This window comes from Pantherophis guttatus, chromosome 15, assembly GCF_059756535.1.
Source record: "Pantherophis guttatus breed Tessera chromosome 15, ASM5975653v1, whole genome shotgun sequence".
Lineage (NCBI taxonomy): Eukaryota > Metazoa > Chordata > Lepidosauria > Squamata > Colubridae > Pantherophis > Pantherophis guttatus.
Window position 1 is genome coordinate 7,488,272 of NC_142077.1, and position 26,572 is coordinate 7,514,843.

The window sequence follows — 26,572 nt, forward strand, 5'->3', positions numbered from 1 at the left end:
GCAAAAGCAAATGTAATCATTTTTATTTTATATGGTTTACTTCTGGCATTCATATATACACACTTTTATCGTTTGGATTTTACTTTATTTCATTTTTATTCTTTACATTTTGTTTCATTTACATTTTAAATCCTTTTTTACTTTACATCCTTTCCTATTTTTCTTAAAATTTCCTAAATTTCCTTCCCTAAAATTTTCACTTTCATCCTCTTGGATGCAAGAAAATATAAAGTGCCCATAAAAGGATAAAAAAAAAAAAGAAAAAGAAAGTAAAAGAAAACATAAAGAAAAGATTGTGAAAGAGAATATACGTTTCATATTCTTTCCTTTAGAATCCATATTTTAATATTTCATTTACACTCCCATCCTTTTTTATTTTCTCTTTATTTACCTTTTGGTTTTGATTCAATTCTACATTATATTATTAGGAAGAGATTGGACAACCCTTTTGTCTGAAATGATATATAGGGTAGAATAGAATAGAATAGAATAGGAATGGAATAGAATAGAATAGAATACAATAAGGAAATAGAATAGAATAGAATAGAATAAAATAATTGGAATTGGAGATAAATTAGAATAGAATAGAATAGAATAGAATAAGGAAATGGAATGGAATAGAATAGAATAGAATAGAATAAGGAAATAGAATAGATAGAATAATTAGAATTGGAAATAAATTAGAATAGAATAGAATAGGAATGGAATGGAATAGAATAGAATAGAATAAGGAAATAGAATAGAATAGAACAGAATAAGGAAATGGAATAGAATAGAATAAGGAAATGGAATGGAATGGAATGGAATAGAATAGAATAGAATAACAGAGTTGGAAGGGACCTTGGAGGTCTTCTAGTCCAACCCCCTGCCCAGGCAGGAAACCCTACACCATTTCTGAGAAAATGGCTGTTTGCAGTGGTGTAGGGTTGGACTAGAGGACCTCCAAGGTCCCTTCCAAGTCTGTTATTAAATATACACGTTTATTTCCATTTCACGTCGTTTTCAGGCCAGCTCAGACATCCCTTTCCCTCCCCTCCCTCTACCCCTTCCCCCCCTCCCACTTTCCACAGAGGGACTACCACTAGCCCAGGGGTGGCCCACTGTGGCCCTTTTACAACCTGTGGACTTCAACTCCCAGAATTCCTGAGCCAGCTTGGCTGGCTCAGGAATTCTGGGAGTTGAAGTCCACAGGTCATAAAGGGGCCATATTTGCCCACCCCTGCACTAGCCCCCATCATCATCCTCCATCCACCCTCACAGGGGTTTGTAATCCGACGCTTGAAAGCAGCGGGTGGGAGGCGTGGCCTCCCTTCTTGGGGGGGGAGGAGACTGCGCTTGGCGGCCCCGCCCCTCAGCAGCGACGCCTGAGGCGGGGGGGGGGGAGAAAAAAAAAAGGCGGGAAACGCGGCCGCCATTTTGGCCGCCATGGAAACTGAGGCGCAGGTACCACTCTTTCCCCTCCCCCCCTCCCACGCCCGGAAACAGGGCGCCCCTGAGCATGTGCAGAGGGCGGGCACGGCTAAAATTCTGAATCCTCCGCCTGCGGCCTGTTTTCTCTTTCTTCTCCTTTATTGTTTAATGCGGCGGGCGGCCGTGAGGGAATTTGGCGGTTATGAGGTGGGGGAAATGAGCATCGCTGCGGCCGCCAACGTGCCTCTGAGCACGTGCAGAGCGCCGTTTCTTGGGCTGTTGGAAGTATTCCACGAGACCGGGGAGGAGGAGGAGGGGGGCGGGGGAAAGGAAGCATTGTTGTCGGTGGTGGTGGAAGGGGTCTCTGAGCATGTGCAGAGAGCATGTGCCTTTTGGGAGTTTCCTCAGGAAGAGGAGGAGGGAAGGTAATCCTGCTTGCTGGCAAACCTGGGTTATGTCCTCTGAGCATGGACAGAGTGCTGCTTTTGGGGACGGAATATCGGGAATGAGAGTGGTTGGAGTGACATTTTCCCCCCTTTCACTTTATACAGAAATTTAAACATACACTTTATTGTATAAATACACACACACACACACACACAGAGTCAGCTTTGTTGGCCTGGCACCCTATATTATTATTTTTCATTCAGAGAAAATGCAGCTATACTTTTTTAAAGCATGTTTCAAAGGCCGGGCCTCAAAGGAGTAAAGAAAAATTTAAAAGAAAATGATAATAAATATCATAATAACAATAAATAAAATAAAATAAGAAAATAAAATAATTTTTAAAAATAAGAAATAAATAGGGGGCGTGCATAAGCGCCCCAGCGTGCCTACTGTTCCCATTTATTCCTAATCATTTAATATGTATGTACTTATACCTATTTATACTTATATGTTTATATGTTATGTTCATACTTATACTTGTTTTCCCATACATGCTTGACAAACTAAATATAATATAAAAAGCAGGTGTGACATCTATATAATATAGGTATATAAAAACGCGCGTATTAGAATGCAACATTGTGTCAAAATTTCAAAGCAATCAGTGAAGAACTTTTGGAGATTTAAGATTTTGAACAAATGAGCATTTACATTTTAAGATAGATAGATAGATAGATAGATAGATAGATATAAAATAAAATAAATTGCTGTTTTACTTGTAAACCAGAGGCAGTCAAGCGTCAGAGGCAGAATAGAAACAATATAAATATTGAATATTCAATGTCACTGATATATTAAATTGTCTGGAAGGCCTGACGTTTTATGGATATATAATACAAATATATATATATTTATATATATATAAAATATATATTTTATATAGGGATATATAAAAATACCCTCTGTGTGTGTGTGTGTATATGTATATACACACATGCCCTATATATACATAGGTATATGAATTGTATATGCACATACACACGTAAACATACACAGGTGCCTACTGTTCCCATTTATTCATACTCATTTAATATGTATGTACTTATACCTGTTTATACTTATATGTTTATATGTTATGTTCATACTTATACTTGTTTTCTCATACATACTTGACAAACTAAATATAACTAAATAAATAACTAAATAAATAACTAAAAGTACTGTTTTACTTGTAAACCAGAGGCAGTCAAGCGTCAGAGGCAGAATAGAAATAATATAAATATTGAATATTCCATGTCGCTGATATATTAAGTTGTCTGGAAGACCTGACTTTTTATGGATTTACCAAAAATACCCTCTGTGTGTGTCTATAAACACGTGCCCTATATATATATATATATATGTATATGAATTATATATGCACATACACACGTAAACATACACAGGTGGTTTTCAAATATTTTACACAAGGCCAGTTAAGAAACTTGTAAAAAATGCTGATTTTTCTGAAAAAAATGTGAATCCGGTTTAGATTTAGATATGGATGCCATTATAACATGTTGAAAGGGATATGAAATCCCAAAATTCCTGATCGCTCTGGGTATCCCCAATTCTTAAATTTCTCAGAGTCCAAAAACCTCTGCTTTGATAATTGTACTTCATTTATTTCTTATGTATTGAGTTTACTTAGTTAGTTTGAAGACCTGGTATAATATCTACACACAACAGTGCATAAAATAATTTTGTAACTTTTCCTCCTTAACTATGTTTTTCCTAGAGGTTGAAAGCGGCTTTTCATTACACTGTTGCCTGTCTGTGCCAGGAAGTTGCTGAAGATAAAAACATTCAGTTTAGCAGACAGACCATTGCAGCTATTTCCGAGATCACCTTTAGACAATGCGGTACTTTTCCTTATCTTTTCAATATTGTAGTATTTCTTTAAAAAACAAACTGGCAATAAACTTGGAGATAACTTTAATAAAACTAGAGAAAATACACAGATCCCTCAGCAAAATCAGTTAAAACCAGAGAGCAATTGTACTCTAGACTTCTTTACCAGTGGCAAAGAGGGAGCTTCCAATTCATACATGACTACTGGTATCAGGGATGAAATCCAGCAGGTTCTGACAGGTTCTGGAGAACTGATAGCGGAAATTTTGAGTACGGAGAACCGGTAGTGGAAATTTTGAGTAGTTCAGAGAATCAGCAAATAACCCCTCTGGCTGGCCCCAGAGTAGAGTGGGAATGGAGATTTTGCAATATCCTTCCCCCAGGAGTAGGGAGGGAATGAAGATTTTGCAGTATCCTTCCCCTACCAAGCCACACCACGCCCACCAAGCCATTCCCACAGAACCGGTAGTAAGAAAATTTGGATTTCACCACTGACTGGTATGTATTTGTGTCCAGATGTCTGACACAAAGAGGCAAATCATGGCATTTGTGTGATGTCATCATGTACATTTGTGTGATGTCATCATGTATATTTTGTCACATACTCCTTCCAGATTGTGGATTTGATCTTAAAACAGGCTTTGGAACAGATAGCAGTGCAAATGTTGAAATCCAAAAGGGTGCAGCTGTTTTAAGGAGTTCTAGATTGGTGCTATGTTCCTCCTCCTCCTGTGCACTTTGAAGTATTTGTTTAATAAGATCCAGAATTTTAGCTCAGAAAATTTATTCTTATGGGTATATTTCTTTTTCTTTCATTCATCCTGTTATCCTTGATACATTGCCTTTAATTTTTCTGGAATGTTTTATTAGATATTTTCTTAGCTTACAAAACTGCTATTCTATAACCAATGTAGTTTTCATCCCCACCTAACTAACAAGCTGGGGCTGTTTACAAATAAATCTGTTTATGATAATATTGGAAGCTAGGTTACATTAAACAGTGATGATTTACCTATAACTTTTTGTGTTGAAATTGGCTCTGCTTTTCAAGTAAAAACATTTTAAGATACTTTTAATTTTCCCCTTTCAGAATTTTTTGCAAAGGACCTTGAAATGTTTGCCAAGTAAGTACTCTGGAAAGAGGTAATACTTAACAATAATCAGCATGTATCTTTGTCTGATAAGACAACTAGAAAAATATTTTTCTTTTGTTTTCTGTTGAGTGTCATATCCACATACATTCTTAGCCTCTTGCTTTCAGCCAGCTGGCTTTTAGCAAGGATGGTCTAAAATTAATTCTGGGACTCTATTTCACTGCATTAATTCATATTTTATTTAATAACTATGTTAAATTACTTGTGTATCTGGCGCCAAGCTCTTGAAAAAAAGGGTGGACTAAGAAGGGTGCTAGTTAATGAACAGACAGAGAGTATGCTTTTGTATTATATTAGAAGTATACAGATTTTTGCAGTAAAATATTCCATAGGCTTAATGAAGTAACTGGATGGTGTTTGGATTGGGAGGTGTTGTAATCTAATCTTTTTGCCAGGTTGAGACTTGTCCTCCTCAATTCCTCCTCTTGTATTTGTGTAGCTTTTTCTTTTGCTCTCTTCTATCTGCCACTGATAGAAAAAATGTACATCTGGTGTTTTTTTTTTGTCTAAAAACACGAGACTGCCACAAGATCAGACCTCTCCTTGCAGTATCTGTTTTTAGCTAGTCATAATTTCATCTCTCCCCCCCCCCATCTCATTCCACTTACATTTTGCTTTTGTGTCCATTTTTCTGGGTTAATGAAAGTCAATTTTCATTTCGCACATTACAATTCTAAATCAATGTCTTTATATAATGGGCAAGTGTGTTAATATATAAATCAAGCGGGACTTGAATGACGCACAAAGAATCTGGTTTTTAATATCCAGTGGTATCTTCGTCCAGCTTTGGGGATTTTTTCCCCCTAGAGTTTGCTGAGATAATTCTCTCCTTCTCTACCCCCTCACTTCCATTTATCATAATTTTATTTTAGAGTCTCAAGAACCATGGGAAGATCAGATGAAACATTGTACTAGTGCACAGGAAATATTTCAAGGCCTGCCCTTCCCTCGGTTCAAACAATGTTGCTTGTATATAGAATACAATTACAGAATTACAAAGTAACGCAGTCAAGTTTCCTATTATCAATGAAAATTGCTGTAGTACAGAATAGTAATTTGATAACTTTCTCCACAGTGTATCAGTTGCCAAGGGAACATTTCATTCTACGTAGATAAACATCAAAACAGAAGGAACAAAATGTCCCTGCTGTTTCTCATTCAAAGTCTGATGGATAAATGGTCAATTTAGTCTTGAAAAGAAGTCTAGGAGGGCTGGCTAAATCAGGGGCCTTTTAGCCAAATTAAAATCCCAGCAGCATTTCAAACATAATCTACTTGTCACTGTGTAAAAAAGCTCATTTTGTTTATGTACCTAGCAGTTGTAGAAAAAGTTTGAACGATTTACACTCAAGCAACTTTTTTGATAAAAGATTTTAAGATTAGACAATTTTCCTGCAACCTTCTTCTAACCTGATCACTTCCTCCTCCCCCTCATAGGCACGGAAAACGGAGTACAGTTAATGTTGAAGATGTGAAACTTTTGGCTCGAAGGAGCAACTCCTTGGTGAGATTGGGACCCTTCCCTTTTGGGTCTGGGGTTTCACTGGGAAAGCCTTGTTTACTGTTACGTTTCTTCTAAATGCTGAAGGCTGCTTGAATGGTGATACGCTGGTTTACGGAGGCTGGCTAACAGTATATTTGAAGACTAGGTAGTCTTCGATTTACCACAACTGAGGCCAACATTTCTGTTGCTGAGTGAGACAGGTGTTAAGTGAGTTTAGTCCCATTTTACAACCTTCCTTGCTACAGTTGTTAAGTGAATCGCTGCAGTTGTTAAGCTAGTAACAGAGTTGTTAAATGAATCTGGCTTCTCCACTGACTTTGCTTTGCTCACAAAAGGTGATCACTTATCCCCGGTCACTGCAATCATCATAAATACGAGTCATTTGCCAAGCGTAGGGAATTTTGATCCTGAGGATGCTGCAACCGACAGTAGTGTAAAAATGATCATAAGTAACTTTTTTCAGTGCTGTGAATGGTCACTAAATGAACTGTTGTAAGTTGAGGACTATCTGTAGAGTAGAAGTACCTATAGGCCAATACAAGTGTCATAAAAACAGTTGTTCCCCAGCATCTTTAGACAGCGGCATCTCCACAGAAGGGAGAAAACAGGCAAGATGGTGGTTGCAGCATTGTAATTAAAGTTCTAGCTCTTTGTGATAATTGCAATGCTGCAGTTGTCATTTTGCCTGTTTCATACCCATCATACATGGATATACACCCGACAGAGGCCACCGTCCTAGGGGACATATCTATACAAGAACTTCTTGGCATCATGGATTTGATTGATCGAACTGCTACATTGCTTCTCAAATTCTGGAAGTTACTAGCATAGCTTTGGAGGACAAGAACAGCATTAATGAGTGTGATGGTCTCAAAATATTAGGGGCTGTTTTTTGATATCAGAACAGTTGGGAATCTGGCTGAAAGCCACCATATTGGAAAAGCCAGCAGCTTTACACATACAAGAATTTAAACTGCATTACAGGCTTAAAGGGCTATCATCATACAATGTACTTTTCCCTGCAGTGCACTGAACACTACAAAGGGTAGTTTGGAAATGTTATATTCCTGTGCCCATTACTTTTATGACGCTGTAGCTTTAAGAAGCAAAACCTCTTTTGTCTTACTCATGGCCATCCTGGACTTTAGAAACAGCCATGGCTTACTTTCTGACCTCCTGCTTTAAACTCAGATTACGATCCTGATCCTGTAATGTTAATTCTTACTGAAAAGCACAAGGTTCCCTCTTTTGCAATAGCAATTTATAAATGGAGAAGGCCTCCCAGTTGATTCATAATATCGGCGCCCCGATATAGTCAGCAGGTGCCATCGCTGACTATTGGGGGTGAATCTTTGCCCCCCACAGAGAGGGCTCGCAATCTGGGTGTCCTCCTGGACGCACGGCTGTCTTTAGAAGAGCATATGACGGCCGTGGCCAGGGGGGCCTTTTATCAGGTTCGCCTGATTTGCCAGTTGCAGCCCTTTCTGGACCGGGACGCCTTGCGCACGGTCACTCATGCCCTTGTCACCTCCCGGTTGGACTATTGTAATGCTCTCTACATGGGGCTCCCCTTGAAGAGCACTCGGAGGCTCCAGCTGGTCCAGAATGCGGCCGCGCGGGTGGTTATGGGCGCAACCCGTTATGCCCATGTGACACCCCTCCTGCGCAAGCTGCACTGGCTCCCGGTGGTCTTCCGGGTGCGATTCAAGGTGTTGGTTACCACCTTTAAAGCGCTCCATGGCATAGGACCCGGGTACCTCCGAGACCGTCTTCTGCCACCAATAGCCTCCCACCGACCAGTTCGTTCCCACAGAGAGGGCCTCCTCAGGGTGCCATCAGCCAAGTTATGTCGGCTGGCGACGCCCAGGGGGAGGGCCTTCTCTGTGGGAGCCCCAGCCCTGTGGAATGAACTGCCCCCGGAAATTCGTAAGATCTCCGACCTCCGGGTGTTTCGCTGCGCATTGAAGACCCTGTTGTTCCGCCAGGCCGGACTATCAACACAATAGTTTTAAATTGGGGTATTTAAATTTATTGGGGTTTTAAATTTGAGCCACTTATTTAATTATTTTAAATTTTATATCATTGTTTTGTCTGTGTTTTTAAATAGGCTGTACACCGCCCTGAGTCCTTCGGGAGAAGGGCGGTATAGAAATAAAATTATTATTATTATTATTATTATTATTATTATTATTATTATTATTATTATTATTATTATTATAAGCCAGGCAATTCAACTTCAAGGGTAAATTCTGCTTTCATCCTGGAATTTCCCTCCGACTTCACTTTATTTGAAGAACGTTGACTTTTGGGTCAACCAGGTGGAAAAGTTAGCACTTCAGTACCTGCCAGAGATGGGTGCCTTGCTTCTCACTTTCCACCTGCTTAGTAATGCAAATGCAAAGTCAGTGATTTCTTGCGTCCCAGTTTTTGTTTTCTAGTACACAGCCCTAATTTTCATAACACCCCCGCCCCAAAATAAAGGACTACAAATAGTCCTGCTTTGATGCCTTTGATAGTACCTGGTATGAGTGGTGTTTATGTTTGTGAATGAATGTGGGAGGCTGATACCTTTTGCTGCAGATTGTCGAGTTGGCTGATGAGCACAAAGGCCTCTCTCGCATTTCTCTGGCATGTTTATTATGCATTGTCTATAAGCTGCCCTATCAGCTACTGATACATGCAGTCTCTTTTATTTAAAGTAGATCTTCAGCTTCAAACGAACAGAGCCAGTGTTTCTGCTAATTTTAAATCCCAGCAGGGCACGCTTCTCCTCCTCCTCCTCCTCCTCGCCATGCGATATTTAGCTATTTTCGAAAGGCAGGGTGGGTGGGGCTGAAGCGTTCAGCTGAGTTGTGCGTCCTTGAACTAACAGCTGCAGAGCAATTTAATTGAACATAGAACGGAAGAGCAAAATAGCTACTCCGATGCTCCAGGATTACAATTGTACCAAAGTCACTTGTTTATAGTTGGTGAATTTCTTTCTTACAAAGAATTTGGGCCAGTAGAATATCAAAGAAGAGAAATATTCAGGTGGTCCTTGACTTACGACCACAATCGAACCCCAAATTTATGTTACTAATCAAGGCAGGTTTAAATGAATATCATCCCATTTTACCACTTTTCTTGCCAAAGTTGTTAAGTGAATCATTGCAGTTATTAAGTTAGTAACAGAGTTGTTAAATGAATCTGGCTTCCCCATCGACGTTGCTTGTCAGAAGGTTGTAAAAGATGATCACATGACCCCAGGACACTGCAACTGTCAGAAATACATGCCAATTGCCAAGCATCCAAATTTTGATCACGTGACCATGAGGATGCTGCACATTTCACACAAATGTGAAAAATGGTGATAAGTCCATTTTCAGTGCCGTTGTAACTTGTTCATTGTCACTAAATGAATGGCTGTAAGTTGAGGACTACCTGTACTGGAATCTGTGAAGGATCAAATAACATTTGAGCCTTCCTCTTCCTCATCTTCCTCTCTTTACCTCTTCCATAAGACAGCAATCTATTTGCAAATTAATTTGAAAAGTAATTCTTAGTATAAAAGTTAGAGGAATTTGCTTATGGAGAGCAAATTAGGATACCATTCTTTATATAGACTTGCTATTTCAGCCACCACCCTTTGATTGGACTATTGTATTTAAAGCTAAATTTTGTTGAGAATATAGTGCCACATTATATCCTGATAGAACTCATTTGCACTTACCCCATCATTCATTTGTACAGCAAATAAATTGAAAATGGGAGAGAAGCTATAGATGCTATAAAACAGGAGTAATGTAAAAGGAGAAAAAGAATGTATGAGTTGTCACGGGCCAAATGGCTCCAATAAGCTGTTTTTTATACAGAAGAAAATTGAAACAAGATGCAGTCATCCTAACAACAGATTTATCAGTAAAACTGGCAAAAACAAATGAGATTTATTTTGCTTTGAAGTGTATAGATCGGGCTATACATGGGAGTCATAAATTGAACCAAATTCCTATAAACACTCCTGGCTCACACTTAGTACATATGTAATTTGCTAATCTTGGTAGGTCTGTTTTTCTCTTGTCAAAAATGAATTGAGCAATCTTGTTTGGAGAGGATATAAGCATATTTACAATTAGGAAAATGTCTTAAACCAACTCAGGCCAGAAGTTCAAGCATTGTTGAAATCTCATCTTTTTTCTTAGCTAGCATGGTTGATGATGGAGAACGTTCAGAGTTGTAGTTTCATTATGTTACACCTTGCCCGACATGTCATCTGCTAGTTAGCCCTTTTTAATTGCTGGGGATCAAATTGGGGTCTTCGCATTATGAACAGGTCTCCTACCATTATATAATAACCATTACAATCATCCTGCAACAAATTAAAACAATTAAAGGTGGGAAAAGAGTTATACAGTAAATTTGTGTGCAGACTGATCTACCGTCCTTCCTACTATAAAACAAATGAAAAATCTGACTAAAATCAACTAGTAGATGCATTGGTAGATAAAAATGAATGGAGGAAATGAATGAATACATTCCTTTTTCTCTTGAATTTGATAAGTGTTAACTGTTATAACTGCTTAGATTGGATGGGAGAAACGATTAAACAGCATTGACTTTTCGGGGGCACGCATTTGTAGCCAGAGATTTAATAATTGACATATCCAATGGATTTTTATCTTGAATCACAGCTTGCTATCTATTTACCACGAGCAGTTAGATTGCTAGATAGATGCTGTTTTATTAGATTTTGTATTGGTCCAGACTGAGAAACCTGGATGTCAACCTGCCTACAGATCTTCATGTTTATCTGTACATTTGTGCATTGCTATGTGTTTCACTGGCTGCCTGGTGAACCTAGGCCACTATAGGTGATCAATGACATTCTCTATATTTCTAGTTGAAGTATATTACTCAGAAGAGTGATGAGCTTTCTTTGAATAACCTGGAACAAAAAGAGAAAAAAAAAAAGAAATCGGCTGCTAAGAAAGGAGGAAGAAATTCGAATGAGCTTGAAGAACCTGTGGCAATCGAGAATGAAGATTCCAACATGGCGTAAAACTCACTTTTGCTGATGTCAAGATGGGGATTTCTCATGTTCATTATGGACCCAGATCTTCAGTGTCATCTTGCCTAGATTACAATTCTATTTTTAAAAAACTTTAAATAAGCACAGTGTATTTGGAAAATAAAAGCAATAAACATTGGGAAAAGAAAAATATACCTGAATGGGGAACTTGGATGATTGCCGGGAGTGAGTTATTTAAGATGAGAAAGGTCCACCTGAAGAATGATGATTGTATACCTTATAAAGAGCAAAAGGCGCATTTAGTTCTCACTGGACAAAATGTTTGGAAATCTTAAGAGCAGATCTTCAGGGCTTTACACTGTACTAATTTTCCTAGGAAGAAAAGTTGGCGGCTAGAAATTGGACACGTAATATCATCTATAAGCAGTAAAGCTACAGGCACTGGAGAAAAATAAGGAAAAAATACATATCTTGTGATCTTTCCTGCGTTCACACAGGAATAGTTCCTGTCCCTTCTTGAAAATACTTTAGACATATTTTTACATTCAAATTGTCTGGATCATCCTAAATATTTAGTTCAGCATTGAAAAGCTCAGTTATTTTGTTCCTCAGCACTAATACTTGATTTTTCATACCATACTAAGGCACAGTTCTTAAACTGGATTCTATTCTATGACTATCAGTAAGTGTTGTACCTTATGATTCTTGATGAACATATCTTGTCTTTTTATGTACACTGAGAGCATACGCACCAAACACAAATTCCTTCTGTGTCCAATCATACTTGGCCAATAAAGAATTCTAATTCTTAATCTTTATTCTATTCTATTCTATTCTATTCTATTCTATTCTATTCTATTCTATTCTATTCTATTCTATTCTATTGAATAAGACAATTGGCTTTCTTCGCACGTAAGAAGATCAGGGTTTCACAAAATTGGTCAAACCACGTTATACATTTAAAATGATATATGTGACCCCTGCCCATCACTGAATGGCATTTCCCCTTTGAACTGAACAGTTCTATATTGCAGTTAATAAAACATTTTATTAATAATAACAGAACAAAGTTAATAAACATTTCCATCCTGAATGAATTTGTTTTGTCCTCTCATAACTAGGCATCTAAGTAACCTCTGCATCTTATGACAGTGAATGTCATCAATCAATTCTACATTGTATATGGGATAACGCGAGTTTGTTGTTTACAAAATCTCCTGACAACCAATTTTATTGGGTGATACAGCAATCCAGTATTATGAGAAACACAGTCTATTGATTTTCTCTGTGCCTTCTAATATTATAGCAACCTGTAACATACCTTCCCCACTATAGACTGTCTCATTTGCTTCTACCTAATAACTTTGTTATTCCCACTCTATTGCAAGGAACTAGTAGTCAAATTTTGCCTTTATTCTGAATCTTTTCCCCGGGTTTATTCTAATTTTGAATATGTTTCATCTGTACTATATACCTTGCCTGATTTTGGCCAACATTTTGCCCTTTGGGATTTTTATTTTTATTTTTGCTTGGAAAAATTTTCGTTATTAATAGTAAACTTGGTTTTGCTTCTCATTAAAAAACCATCTCAAGACTTGTTCTCTTGAGTTGGCTTTCTTTGCTCCCTTCTGCTTAGTTTGCCGCAGTGAATCATTACTTTGCTAAAATCACACTATTTTGTACCCAAAGCGTCCTAATCATTGTGGGAATAATGGTGAGGAAATGAGGTTTAGTCGGATGGAGAGAGGGTTTTTTTTTAGCAAATAAAAATGCACATACAGCTTAAATTGATGGCAAATGTGCTTTAAAGGGATTGACACCCAGAGACACTAATTAAGGGTTAAAGCGTACAAAATGCACAATTTGGAGTCTTAATTGCGCCCCGGCTTATGCGTCATTGCTCGAGTTTGGAAAGAAAGGAATGGTTGGGTGAGGTGGGGGTGGCAAATGTCTCCTCTAATAAAAACCTAGCAGATTGGAAAACAGAAAACCTCCCTCCCCACGTCTAAAAAGCACAACATATAACTTGCAAGCAGGTGAAGTTCAGGCTCCATCTGAGCTAGATGGCGTTGCAAGCGTTCTCCCCACTTCTCTGGCTGTTCCTTCTGGGGCTGGTCCTGTTTCCCAGGCCCATGGGGGGTGACAGAACGGTTGCACTTCCTGTTCCAGAAGGGCTGTTGAGGCAACAGAACAAGGTAAGCCGAGGGCAGAAGAAATCTTGTTCTTTTGCTGATAAAATATAGCCAGAATATTCATCAGCTATAGAGTTAGCATGGAGGTTTCATTCCGGAGTATTTTAAAATAAGCTTGAATTGAAATTCACTGGGTTAGCTTGGGGGATACTTCATTGGCTAAATGATTTGCTTTTTCTTGTACCCTGAATGTGACTAAAACGTGTTTACACTTTGATAGGGATCCTGCTTTGGAAACATTTTAATGAAAAGAACCCTCATTTGGGGGCGGGGGGGAATAAGATAACTTATGCTAAGGTGATCCTGTTTCAAAGCAAAAATTGGGAGAAAATAGTACAAAGAATCAGGAAACAGCCTGTCACAAACAAAAGCTGAATAGCAGCTCTGAGGCATTGATAAGCTTTCCCTTGAATTTCCATTATATACGTCTCATTAAAAAGATCCCACGACATCTTCACCTTCATCAAAATAATTGCTGTCTGAAAGATACATTTAAAAAGCTGTTTTAAAAGTTTTCAGCTCGGGATGTTTGAATTACGCTCCTCCCGAAACAGATTCAAAGATCGCTCCATAAAAATCTACCATTAAAAAAATGGTTATTTTTCTTCCCAAATTCTTGTATGAGCTGCAGCATGGCAGCCTGATAGATTTAACGGCTGATAGCTGTTGCTTTAACAAGAGAGCTTTTAAATGAAACTGGACTAGAGTGAAATTGTGTTCGAAGGAAAGAGCAAAAAGGAAATCTGCTTGCTTAATTTCTGCTTCAAAATACAAGACCAACCATCAAACCTCAAAAAAGCAATGTAGAGTTGGTAGAAGCTTTTTCCTTGGCATGCTACTTTCTTTCTATGTGTGGTGGTTCTTTTGGATCAAGGCATAGTCATTCAGTGACAGGAGCATCCTTTGAAACCACAGAGACAGGACAGAACGTGAGAAGAATAAGCTTCAAAATCTCATGGTTTACATTTCTCCACGTTTTCAATAGCAATTTGCTAGGAGAGCAAGTCCTTTGCTTGCAGGTTCAGACATTACATCTAGGTCAGTTTGAAACATCCTTACATCCTACAGGGCATATTTGAGCCTTTCCATGTCTGGTTGAAAGGATCTTTAGGAATAAGGGAAGGATCTGTGCATGAAACTGAACAGGATCTCCTTGCCAAGGCAAGGCAGCTTAAATCTCCCAGCCTTTAAACGTTAAAGCCTCGCTTCCCCTCACTTCTTTCCACAACCATGTTTTTAATTCGCTTTTGCTTCGTTTGCAAGTATTTCCAGGCACCAGCAGACCTAGAAAAGAAGGAGTTGCTGGTTCTCCTCTCGGGGTTGACCGAACGGGCATCACACATGAATACGTCCCATCTGTCAAGGCAAGGGAAGATTGGAGCCGGACCGCGGGAACAGAGACCCCCTGCTCCTCAGCCTCCAACTCGGGAAAAGGCATCCTGTAAAAATTTCTTCTGGAAAACCTTCTCCTCGTGCTAACCAATTGTTCCCTGCCCGGATGGACTCGAGTGGATCCGATTGGTGACTTTTGGGAGTAAAACCCTCTTCTCTAATTCAATTTCACTTTCCTTTCTACTGGTATTAGAAGTGCGCCTACCGAAGGTTTTGTTTATATTGTTTGTTTATATATTTATATTTGTTTATATTGCTGTTAGATTGCAAGAGCCTTGGTAGTACAGGGGTTTAAGGCACCCTGTTATTAAGCTGGTTATTAAGACCAGCTGCCTGCAATTACTGCAGGGTTCGAATTTCGCCAAGGCTCAAGGTTGACTCAGCCTTCCATCCTTTCTAAGGTAGGTAAATTGAGGACCCAGTTGTGGGGGCAATAAGCTGACTTTGTATAAATATACAAAAGGATGAAGGCTATTGCTGAGCACATTGTAAGCCGCCCTGAGTCTTCGGAGAAGGGCGGCATATAAAATCAAATTAAAAAAAAAAAACAACTGGCTGACAAACTGTACTCAATGAGTAGTCCTTAATGGGTCTACGTCAGGGGTCAGCAACCTGGGGCTCTGGAGCCGCATGTGGCTCTTTCACCCCTCTGCTGCGGCTCCCTTCACTCAAAATATGCGTCACAACCGCCAATGTGTGACACCTGCCACCACACGATTTATTGAGCTTTTCAATCCCCGGTAGGCCAACCGTGGATAAATCCAAGAAAAGAAAAGTTTCAGAAGAAAAGAGAACGTTTAATTCAACTTCATATGCCAGTTTTGTGGCCGCTCGAGAAATAGTCAGGCACGGGAAGGGTTTTGTGGCTCCCGGTGTTTTCTTTTCTGTGGGAAACGGGTCCAAATGGCTCTTTGAATGTTTAAGGTTGCAGACCCCCTGGTCTAAGTCTACATGGAGAGAAGTCAGCAGTGGGGCACCATGAGGTTCTGTCTTAGGCCCAGTACTCTTCAATATCTTCATATACGACTTAGATGAGGGAATAGAAGGGGAACTCACCAAATTTGCAGATGGTACTAAGCTGGCAGGAATAGCTAACACCCTAGAAGATAGGCTCAAGATCCAGATGGATCTTGACAGACTTGAACGCTGGGTCCTATCTAACAAAATGAAATTCAGTGTAGAGGAAAGTAAAGTCCTACACTTAGGTAAGAAAAACCAAAAGCAGACATATAAACTGGGGGAAACCAGCCGTAATACCAGTGACTTTGAGAGAGATCTTGGAGTCTTAGTGGACAATCAGCTAAATATGAGTGAAGAGTGTGCAGCGGCAGCTAAAAAGCCAATGCAATCCTAAATTGCATTAGCAGAGGGATACAATCAAGATCAAGGGAGGTACTAATACCACTCTATAAAGCCTTAGTAAGACCACACCTAGAGTATTGCATCCAGCTTTGGTCACCACACTACAAAAAAGATATTGAGAGTCTAGAAAAAGTGCAGAGAAGAGAAACCAGGATGATTAGAGGGGGACTAGAGGCTGAAACATACAAAGAACAGTTGCAGGAACTCGGCATGGCTGGTCTAGTGAAGAGAAGGACCAGGGGAGACATGATAGCAGTCTTCCAATATTTGAGGGGCTGCCACAGAGAGGAGGAAGGGAGTTCAAGCTGTTCTCCAAGGCACTCCAAGGCCAAAGAAGGAATAATGGATGGAAACTGACCAAGGAGAGATTCAACCTAGAAATAAGGAGAAAGTTTCTGACAGTGAGAACAATCAACCCATGGAACAGAAGTTGCCTCCGGAAGTTGTGGGAGCTTCATCACTGGAGGCTTTCAAGAAAAGATTGGACTGCCATCTGTCAGAAATGGTGTAGGGTCTCCTGCTTGAGCGGGGGCGGGGGGTTGGACTAGATGACCTATAAGGTCCCTTCCAATCTGACCCCCCACTCAGGTGCCCTCTCCCCACCCCCATCTCTTGTGTGGCAAAACACAACTTTGCTCATGTTTTAAATGTACTTTGAACATTTAAATGAACAGCTGCTGTGGCCTAGAGGTGGAGCTCTTGCCTCACAATCAGGAGGTGGTGAGTTCAATCCTAGGTAGAGGCAGATGTAGGGTCTCCTGCTTGGGCAGGGGGACTAGATGACCTGTAAGGTCCCTTCCAACTCTCTGTTAATCTTTGGTTGTACATAGAATATACGAAGAGAACCGTTTCCCACTTGCTCTTCTGTTTGACGATATCCATCAGCAAAACATGCTTGTAAACTTCCTCTCAGGCTTCTGTTTAATTTAACAAGAAAAAAAATATGTATGAATCCCATGCCTGTAAAATTCCTCTCGAAGCCGTTTCCCAAAGGGGGAAAAAATCGAAATCATTTCCTTCTTCTAAGGACTTCTGTGAAACACATAATTTTACTTTTAAGTGGTACTAGCAGCCCAAATAGACAGTATAGACAGAAATAACCAAATACTGTAAGATTGAGGAAGGATGTATACAAAAAGAATTCAGAACTCTTGTCAGCAAGCTGGCACTCCTTTTTTCCTTCTGCTTCAGTGGCTCAAAAATAATTTTATTCTGGTCATCTCGGGCTCCTGGTTTTTTATGCAGGCTTAGACGATCACATTTCAGGCACATTCTTATCCCAAAAATTGAGAAAGTGATTTCTTTAAAAAAAAAAAAAAATACAGAAAAGAGAAGAAAGCTAATATTTTACGCTTAAGGCTCTTTTTGTACAAAGCTAAACTACAAAGCTACACTGTATTCACAATTTTGACTATATTTTTTTAGCAAACGTATTGAAAACGCCAGGAGCCGAGCTCTAAACTTAAAACGTACGAAGCCTCCAAAAAGCTTTCAAACCCTTCTTGACTGCATTTTTTTTTTTTTTTGGGTAAGTGTCACTAAAAGCAGAGTTCCCATGTTTGTATTGACAAAATCATTGCGTGCCACTTAAGAGGGGTTGGCAAGGGAACAAAAACAGAAGCCTCAGTTGGACATTTATGCCAATTCAACATTAGAGCATCTGAAATGCTCTTGCGAGAAAACTGTCAAGGGGGGGGGGACACCCAGTATATCCATTGTCATGATGGAGGGTTTTCTGTGCCCTCGATATGTACAGCATGGCCATCCTCTGAAACAAAACACAAACTCAAAAAAGATTGTAAGACACCTTTTAAGAGTTCCACAAAGAGGCTTACGGGCAAGCTAAGAATGGTGTGTGCCAGCTCGTCTTTCCTGTTTTTTATGTTTGCCAGTGCCAAGTTGTTTCCCCATACAACTGTTCCATGCTGAAATAAAATATTACTACATGTACCTAACCTTTGTGCTGCCTTCAGTGGAGAGTGAAATATCTCATGTGGTTTTAGATGAATTTCTTATTTAGTGCTTCAGTTGGTTCAGTTAAGAGACAAATATATTTGGATTTAATTGTGTGTGTGTGTGTGTGTGTGTGTGTGTGTGTGTGTGTGTGTGTAAAAACACGACTGTTTGACTGTCAGTTTTATTTTACAAGTTACTGCTACTTTTACAAATTACTATGGAGGGCTGTGTGTGAGGGACGCGGTGGCTCAGTGGCTAAGACGCTGAGCTTGTCGATCGAAAGGTCGGCAGTTCAGCGGTTCGAATCCCTATTGCCCCATAATGGAGTGAGCTCCCGTGACTCGTCCCAGCTTCTGCCAACCTAGCAGTTCGAAAGCAGGTAAAAAATGCAAGTAGGAAAAATAGGGAAGGGAACAGCCTTCCTTGCGCCTTTGGCATTGAGTCATGCCAGCCACATGACCACGGAGACGTCTTCGGGCAGCGCTGGCTCTTCGGCTTTGAAACGGAGATGAACACTGCCCTCTAGAGTCGGGAACGACTAGCACATATGTGCGAGGGAAACCTTTGCCTTTACCTTTATGGAGGGCTGTCCTTCTTGAATACGTATCCCAAGGCAAGCCTATGTAATATTGAAGTTTAATTGCTCAATCAGCAGTCAAAATGGTAGCCAATAATACAAAGCCTTTACTTCTTAAATATAAATGGGTTTCCCCCCCCAAAAAAATTAATCATTAACATAATAGAGTGTGTCCCATAGCCCTACATCCATTATCAGCTGTTCATATTCAAAGCCACATGCTCCAGATACTTTTATATATATATAATCCCTATAAAATTAACAATAATTTAAAAGCAGGTCCTTTGTTAAAATTCTGCATCTTGGCAGCTACATAGTCCTACCTTTAAGCATCAAAGAAAGGGCCTTATTCAAAACACCATTACTGGCTTTGTACTTCAATCTACACCATAAATCTTCGAAGGTTAAAAAGGTAAAATACTTTTTGTCTTGGACTAGCACTTCCTATAAATAAATAGTTTGGTGAAATGTGATACGACAAAGTCAGTTGCCTTTTGCTTTTATATTTCGTTGGTTGGCTGGAAAAGAGACGACATTTTACCATTCAGGAAACCCAAAAAGGCGATTCATCCATCAAAAATTCCCAACTTCCAGGACTTTTTACTTCCTGCGTTTAGAACTCGACCGTTCCCCAGGCTCTGGTAGTTTTTTCTTTCCTTTGGAGATGCTCCTCAGTGAATTTAGAGAGTGAAATTGTTGCCCTCGTCTTGAAAGCTCCTGCCCGCACGCCTCCTGTAAGGCTTCGGTCTTGCGTTTGTCCCAGCGTAGGGCCTGAGAAAGAGCTTCTGAATCTTCTTTGCAAACCAGCTGCGACAGAAAACAAGAGAGATTTTGTTAGAAATGCTCTTTCTCTAGCTCAAAAATATCGGTAGGGAAAAATCAGCCTGCATTTGCCCACCTCTAAATCTTGACTGGCCAGGCTGAGCTCTGGGGCAGGCTTTTCTTTCAGCAGAGTAACGACGCGGACATTCAACCGAGTCCTTTCGACTGAAATTGGTCGGCTGCTCCCCATGTCCACCGTATCGTTTCCTCCCTCGGATTTTTCCTCCGCTTCTGATGCTAGACACAAAGAGAAGAGTCTGTGGAGACATTTGAAGCAAAACTCCCTTGGAAACCTTTTGGCTTTTCTCTCACTGTTGCCACCAGTAGTGTCTTTTTTCAAGAAACTATTTCTTTATTTATTTGTCAGACCTGTACAAGATAGCAGGAATAGGTATAAACATAAAAACAAAAGAAGGAAGTACAGATAAATGGGGACATTAGGACAGGGACGGAAGGCACGCTGGTGCACTTATCCACACCCCTTTTACGGACCTCTTAGGAATGGGGTGAGGTCCACGGTAGACAGTTTGAGGTTGAAGCTATGAGGGTTTGAGGATGTAACAACGGAGTCGGGTAGAGCATTCCTGGCGTTGACCACTTTGTTGCTGAAGTCGTATTTTCTGCAATCGAGTTTGGAGCGGTTTACCTTGAGTTTGTATCGATTGTTTGCCCGTGTATTATTGTGGTTGAAAGCTGAAGTAGTCATTGACAGGTAGGACGTTGTAGCAGATAATTTTGTGTACTACGCTTAGGTCAGACCGAAGGCGACGTAGTTCTAGATTGTCCAAGGCCAAAATTTCAAGCCTGGTTGGCATAAGGGATTCTGTTCCGAGCAGAGGAGTGGAGGACTCTTCTCGTGAAATACCTCTAGACTCGTTCGATTGTATTAATGTCCTTTATACAGTGTGGATTCCTGGCAGATGAGCTGTATTCAAGAATTGGTCTGGCAAAGGTTTTGTATGCCCTAGTTAGCAATACAATGTTACCGGAGAAGAAGCTTTGCAAGATTTTCTAACAACCAAAACAAATCAAAGAAATAAAATAAATAAAACATGTGTGCTGTTTGTCCACTCAAAATAATCTCCCAAGCAGTTTACAATCAATGGGATACATGGCACTTTGGCTCAGAGTGAGAAATGGTCACTGTCCGGCTATAGCTGGCCGAAGCAGCAATTATTAATCACTTTAAGAGCCTCTCCCAAGGTCATAATGTTTTTGTAAGGTATAAATATTGGTAACACTAATTTGAAACATGCTCAAACCTGCACAGAATGGCTTGCTCCATTTCAATCCTCCTTCGTCTTTTGGCTCACAGAGAAAACCAGTTTTTACCAACCGGACTTTTCATCCTGGCTTGCTTGAAAAGGTTCCATAAATTAAAATAATGTCAAAGAACTCATACCGCATCTAAGCATTGTGCTGGCACCAAGTTAAAAAAAAAAGTGAAAAATTCTGGGGTTGCTATTTGAAGGAGAACGGTAGATAGGAAGTCCTCGATTTATGACCATAATCAAGCCCCAACATTATTTTTTTTTTAATTTTATGTAAGCTTTATTTCAAAAAACTATACTAATAAATATTGTTCTAAGACAACAATAGTCAATTAGATCAGGAATTATAGATTAAGCACTAAAATAAGTAACTATGATTAAAAATTAAAGAGAAGTTCAAGTATAATTACAATTAAAACTAAGACAGATGTATGCAATAAGTTTACCATTTATTTATTAGATTACAGTATTCTACAGAAAATGCCGAAGCCCCTTAAAACTACACTGCATTTAGCTGCAGTTTTCACAAAATGCATTCATGCATTTCCTTTTATCAATGTATCTCTCTTTTTTTTAAAAAAAAAAATTATTTATTTAAAACAGTGCATCAAACAAAAAAGAAATAGTCAAACAAATGATCGCGACTGAAACTTTACATGATATTTACGCTTTCTACGGTATGTAGGCTTCAGTCAAATTTAACAAATATTAAACATAGTCCTGGTTATACTTGACTTTTTGGGTGTCTGTTGTTCAACCAAACAATGTATCTCTTTCCACCCCCAATAACATATGAAGTTGTTGGCTAAGTGAGACACTGGTTAAGTGAGTTTCGCCCCCTTTTGCAACCTTTCTTGCCACCGTCGTTTAAGTGAATCGCTGCAGTTCTTAAGTTAGTCACCCTGTTGTTAAGTGAATCTGGCTTCCCCATTGTCAGAAGGTCGCAAAAAGGGGATCCCAGGACACTGCAACCGTCATAAATACGAGTCAGTTGCCAAGGGCCCACAGGGATGCTGCAACCATCATAAAAAACGGCCATACATCACTTTTCTCAGTGCCATTGTCATTTTGACCGGTCACTAAATGAACTGTTATAAGTGGAGGACTACTTGTAGAGCTGCTGAGGTATAGATCTGAGAGGTAGTACGTTAGTATTAACATGTCTGCTCCATCCTTCCTTGGTTACTAGGCAGTACTTCTCCAAATGGGTGGAAACTAATCAAGGAGAGAAGCACCTTAGAACTAAGGAGAAATTTCCTGACAGTGAGAACAATTAACCAGTGGAACAACTTGCTACCAGAAGTTGCGAATGCTCCAACACTGGAAGTTTTTAAGAAGAGGTTGGATAACCATTTGTCTGAAGTGGTGTAGGGTTTCCTGCCTGAGCAGGGGGTTGGACTAGAAGAAATCTAAGGACCCTTCCAATTCTGTTATGCTGAATGGATTTTGGAGTCTGATCTTTATTACCTTGTGCTGTGGATGTAGCCTGATCCTCCTTTTTTATTGCCTGTAGGTAAAGTTCCAGAAGCTGACGGGATTGTCGCTCCTCTTCCCGCCTATCCAGAGTCTCCTGAAGGGTCGCTTGTAACTTTTGGGTTTGGAGCTGATTCTCCGAAAGTTCCCGAGCCAGATCTGAACACGGTACCTCAACGAGTGCCTGGAAGGAGACAGGACCCAGCCCTTGGTAGCCAAGGTGAGAGACACTCAGGCTTCCCCCCGTTAGCTCGAAGCCCTCATTAAATGTGGCCATTAGAAGGAATGCCAGCTTTGCTGATGGAAGATTCCAGAAATTGGGCGGCCGTATAAATCTAATTATTCAATCCCTGTATAAAACCAGGCTGGATTTGATTTAAATCGAGTCAATTTAAATCACAATTTAAATCAAGCCGATTTAAACCGTGATTTAAATCACTAGTAAAAAAGGCTTGATTGAAATCAACTCAATTTAAATCGTAGTTTTTTAAAGAGCCGCTGTCATCTCTGTCCCTCAGCAGCTCCTCCTCTGACCCGCGGTTGACTCACCGACTGTCCCAGTCACTTCAATGGGACGGCTGGTGATGCGGCAGTGACACAACAAGGTGAGGGACGTGGCGGGCAGCAGGTGAGTGGATGCCCGCTAACAGGCGCTGCTGCCATGATGGATCTGAAATGACAGGTGCTCTTTAATATTATATCGATAAGCTGCTTAGAAGGTTTCACTTTCCTTTTTACTGCTTGCCCTTCCTCCTCACACTTAAGAGCCTGGTGGTACAGAATGCACTTCTCTTCAAACCATCGTACAGTTTGTAGTGTACATGAGATTTGCAAAACAATGGGATACAGGAATATTCCTGAACTTTATGTTTTATGATTTATATCTCACGGTTACTGTGAAATTCTGTGAAGGCATTAATGCAGTGCATGTTTTAGAATTTTAGAACTGAGAGCTTATGCACCAAGTCAAATTCCTTGTGTGTCCAATCACATTTAGCCAATAAAAATTCTATTCTATTCTGTTCTGTTCTGTTCTGTTCTATTCTATGCAGTGCATGTTCTCTCAGCTTGCAGAGCTTGGGTTCATTGAATGAGTTTACTAAAAACGTAAATATTGCAGAAATATACAGCCTCCTCGTGCTACATCACGAAGCTCTGTTTCATGCTGAATAAATTAAATTATGAATGTATCTTAATTAGAAAACTATCTTTAGATATATTTTTTTTTTACTCCAAAAGCATTATATTAAACTAATTTTTATAAAAATAAAAAAATCCTTTTTTTTAAAAAAAAATCATCAATTTTTTTATCCATTCTGTATAAAACAAAGGTGACAAGGGGAAGAGTTAGACTGGAAGAAGAGATATTGTAGACTTGACCTTATCCTACCTGGAGGTCTTCTTCGGACATCAGTACGATGGTAGACAGGTTGTTTTTCAATTGTCTGGCCAAAACCTTCCATTTCTCTCCACTGCTATCCACTTCATTCGTGTTTGTGATTTCTTCCCCTAACCAAGTTGTGCTCTCACCTGAAACAGATAGAATTGTGAATCCAGTAGACATTAAAAATTAAGAGAGGTGTGTAATTTCACACACTGGGCATCACCCAACGTCAGAAAGAGTCTATTGGCACAATTTCACGCTAACAGGGTTTATTAAAGATTTATATTGACGGTTTCCTAATATGATTTGATTGCTTATTTGTTCCCTATGACTATTATTGAGTGTTGTACCTTATGATTCTTGACGAATGTATCTTGTCTTTTATATACACCGAGAGCATATGCACCAAAGACAAATTCCTTGTGTGTCCAATTACACTTGGCCAATAAAAAAATTCTATTCTATTCTATTCTATTCTATTCTATTCTATTCTATTCTATTCTATTCTATTCCATATTTTCTTTTGTATTCCATTCTATTCTATTCCATTCCATATTTTCTATTCTATTCTATTCTATTCTATTCTATTCTATTCTATTCTATTCTATTCTATTCTATTCTATTCTATTCTATTCTATTCCATTCCATCTATTCTATTCTATTCTATTCTATTCCATTCCATTCCATTCTATTCTATTCCATTCCATCTATTCTATTCTATTCTATTCTATTCTATTCTATTCTATTCTATTCTATTCTATTCTATTCTATTCTATTCCATTCCATTCCATTCCATTCCATTCCATCTATTCTATTCTATTCCATTCCATTCCATTCCATTCTATTCTATTCCATTCCATATTTTCTATTCTATTCTATTCTATTCTATTCTATTCTATTCTATTCTATTCTATTCTATTCCATATTTTCTATTCCATTCCATTCCATTCCATTCTTTAAAAACATAAAAGCATATGCTTTTTAAACTTTTTCTTCCCACCCCCCAAACAAACATCTATAAACTTCTCCAAGTGTAATAGTAAGGCATTCAGAGGGCCAACTGATCCTTGAATTCATCTTCTGAATGGTCGATCAAAGTTATCTATCCTGGGACAAACCTCGTTTGCGCTTCTTTGGATCTGAGCTTCTACCGAAAGCGTTAATTTCATTACCTGTGCTGGTCCATTTCTCATTCTTGGCTACCACCCCAAATTTGGTGTTTTGGGGCAGACACAAAAAGTAATCGTTGTCATCTATTATGGTGCCGTCTTCAGCCAATACCAGAGTGACAGGCTGGGAGGCCAAGTCAATTGCTAGCAGATTGCAGGCTGTGGGAAAAAAGAGGACAATTTTTCTACATCGGGCCGAGAAGGTTTCTCGTGTTAGTTTTATTTCCTGCCCTTTGTACCAGCCCTAAAAAAAAAAAAAAAACCCACAGGTTCAGATTTAGCCTTCAGATTAACAGAGTTGGAAGGGACCTTGTAGGTCATCTAGTCCAACCCCAACCCAAGAAGACACTACACCATCTCTGATAGATGGCAGTCCAATCTCTTCTTGAAAGCTTCCAGGGATGAAGCTCCCACAACTTCCGAAGGCAACTTCTGTTCCATGGGTTGATTGTTCTCACTGTCAGAAAATTCCTCCTTATTTGCAGGTTGAATCTCTCCTTGGTCAATTTCCATCCATTATTATTTCTTGTCTGGCCTTCGGGTGCTTTGTAAAATAGCTTTGACCCCCTCCTCTCTCTGGCAGCCCCTCAAATACTGGAACCATGGTATCATGTTCCCCCCTAGTCCTTCTTATCACTAAACTAGATACACCCAATTTCTCCTCATTTCCAGGTTGAATCTCTCCTTGATCAGTTTCCATCCATTATTATTCCTTGTCTGGCCTTCAGGGGCTTTGGAAAACAGCTTGACCTCCTTCCTCTCTGTGGCAGCCCTTCAAATATTGGAACATTGCTATCATGTCTCCCCTGGTCCTTCTCTTCTCTTTCTCTCCATACTTTAATGCCCAGAAAACAGAACATCTGTATCTCATACAGTGGATGTACTATACATCTATACATCATGCTTTTCCCAGTTGCAATGGATGGCTGTGAAAGTTGGACCATAAGGAAGGCTGAGCGCCGAAGAATGGAGGCCTTTGAACTCTGGTGCTGGAGAAGACTCCTGCGAGTCCCTTGGACTGCAAGGCCATCCAACCGGTCACTCCTAGAGGAGATCAACCCTGACTGCTCTTGAGAAGGCCAAGATCCTGAAGAGGAAACTCAAATCCTTTGGCCACCTAATGAGAAGGAAGGAGAGCCTAATGCTGGGAATGATGGAGGGCAAAAGAAGAAGGGGACGGCAGAGAAGGAGGTGGCTGGATGGAGTCACTGAAGCAGTCGGCGTGAGCTTCAATGGACTCCAGAGGATGGCAGAGGACAGGAAGGCCTGGAGGAACGTGGTCCATGGGGTTGCGATAGGTCAGACATGATTTTGCAACTAACAACAACAGGTGGGCAATTTCACCTGTGGTCCCTCTGCCTGTGGGGCAAAATGTGTGTGCTCTGATATCCCTAAAGCAGAACGTCTTACCTTTCATCTTCAGTTCCTGGAGGGTGGAAGCAGCCACCCCATGCTGTTCCTTTTGTCCCATCCGCCTGATCAGGCATTGCTTCAACCGGGGTAGCCTTGACTTACCCTCTGCCATCGCTTTTTTCCTTTCGCTTTGCTTCCCTTTCGTTTGAATTCTCTTGTAGAACAACAATCAGCTGCAGGAAACCAATCAGAGCGCTCGGTGTACCCTGCT

General features: G+C 39.9%; 2 protein-coding genes across 5 annotated transcripts; one reads left to right on the plus strand and one right to left on the minus strand.

Moving 5' to 3' along the window:
• The first annotated feature begins 1,289 nt into the window (after positions 1-1,289).
• CENPS (centromere protein S) lies at positions 1,290-11,561 on the plus strand. 3 transcript variants are annotated; one of them, XM_034438862.3, is made up of 5 exons: positions 1,290-1,443; positions 3,575-3,698; positions 4,778-4,811; positions 6,279-6,345; positions 11,222-11,561. In XM_034438862.3, exons 1-5 carry the CDS (start codon positions 1,426-1,428, stop codon positions 11,378-11,380), a joined length of 402 nt encoding a protein of 133 aa, XP_034294753.2. In that variant the 5' UTR covers positions 1,290-1,425; the 3' UTR covers positions 11,381-11,561. The 3 variants fall into 3 exon arrangements, with proteins under 3 accessions (XP_034294753.2, XP_034294751.3, XP_034294752.2); XM_034438860.3 differs by lacking the exon at positions 1,290-1,443 and adding an exon at positions 1,492-1,617; XM_034438861.3 differs by lacking the exon at positions 1,290-1,443 and adding an exon at positions 1,724-1,835.
• Positions 11,562-19,312: 7,751 nt separating this feature from the next.
• DFFA (DNA fragmentation factor subunit alpha) lies at positions 19,313-26,572 on the minus strand. 2 transcript variants are annotated; one of them, XM_087878958.1, is made up of 8 exons: positions 26,359-26,572; positions 24,952-25,107; positions 23,786-23,925; positions 22,390-22,579; positions 22,070-22,137; position 21,824; positions 19,728-19,888; positions 19,313-19,636 (listed from the first exon to the last, which is right to left on the minus strand). In XM_087878958.1, the coding sequence occupies exons 1-8, from the start codon at positions 26,471-26,473 to the stop codon at positions 19,430-19,432; spliced, it is 1,038 nt and encodes a 345-aa protein (XP_087735084.1). In that variant the 5' UTR covers positions 26,474-26,572; the 3' UTR covers positions 19,313-19,429. The 2 variants fall into 2 exon arrangements, with proteins under 2 accessions (XP_087735084.1, XP_060538391.2); XM_060682408.2 differs by lacking the exons at position 21,824; positions 22,070-22,137 and having other exon boundaries at positions 26,359-26,568.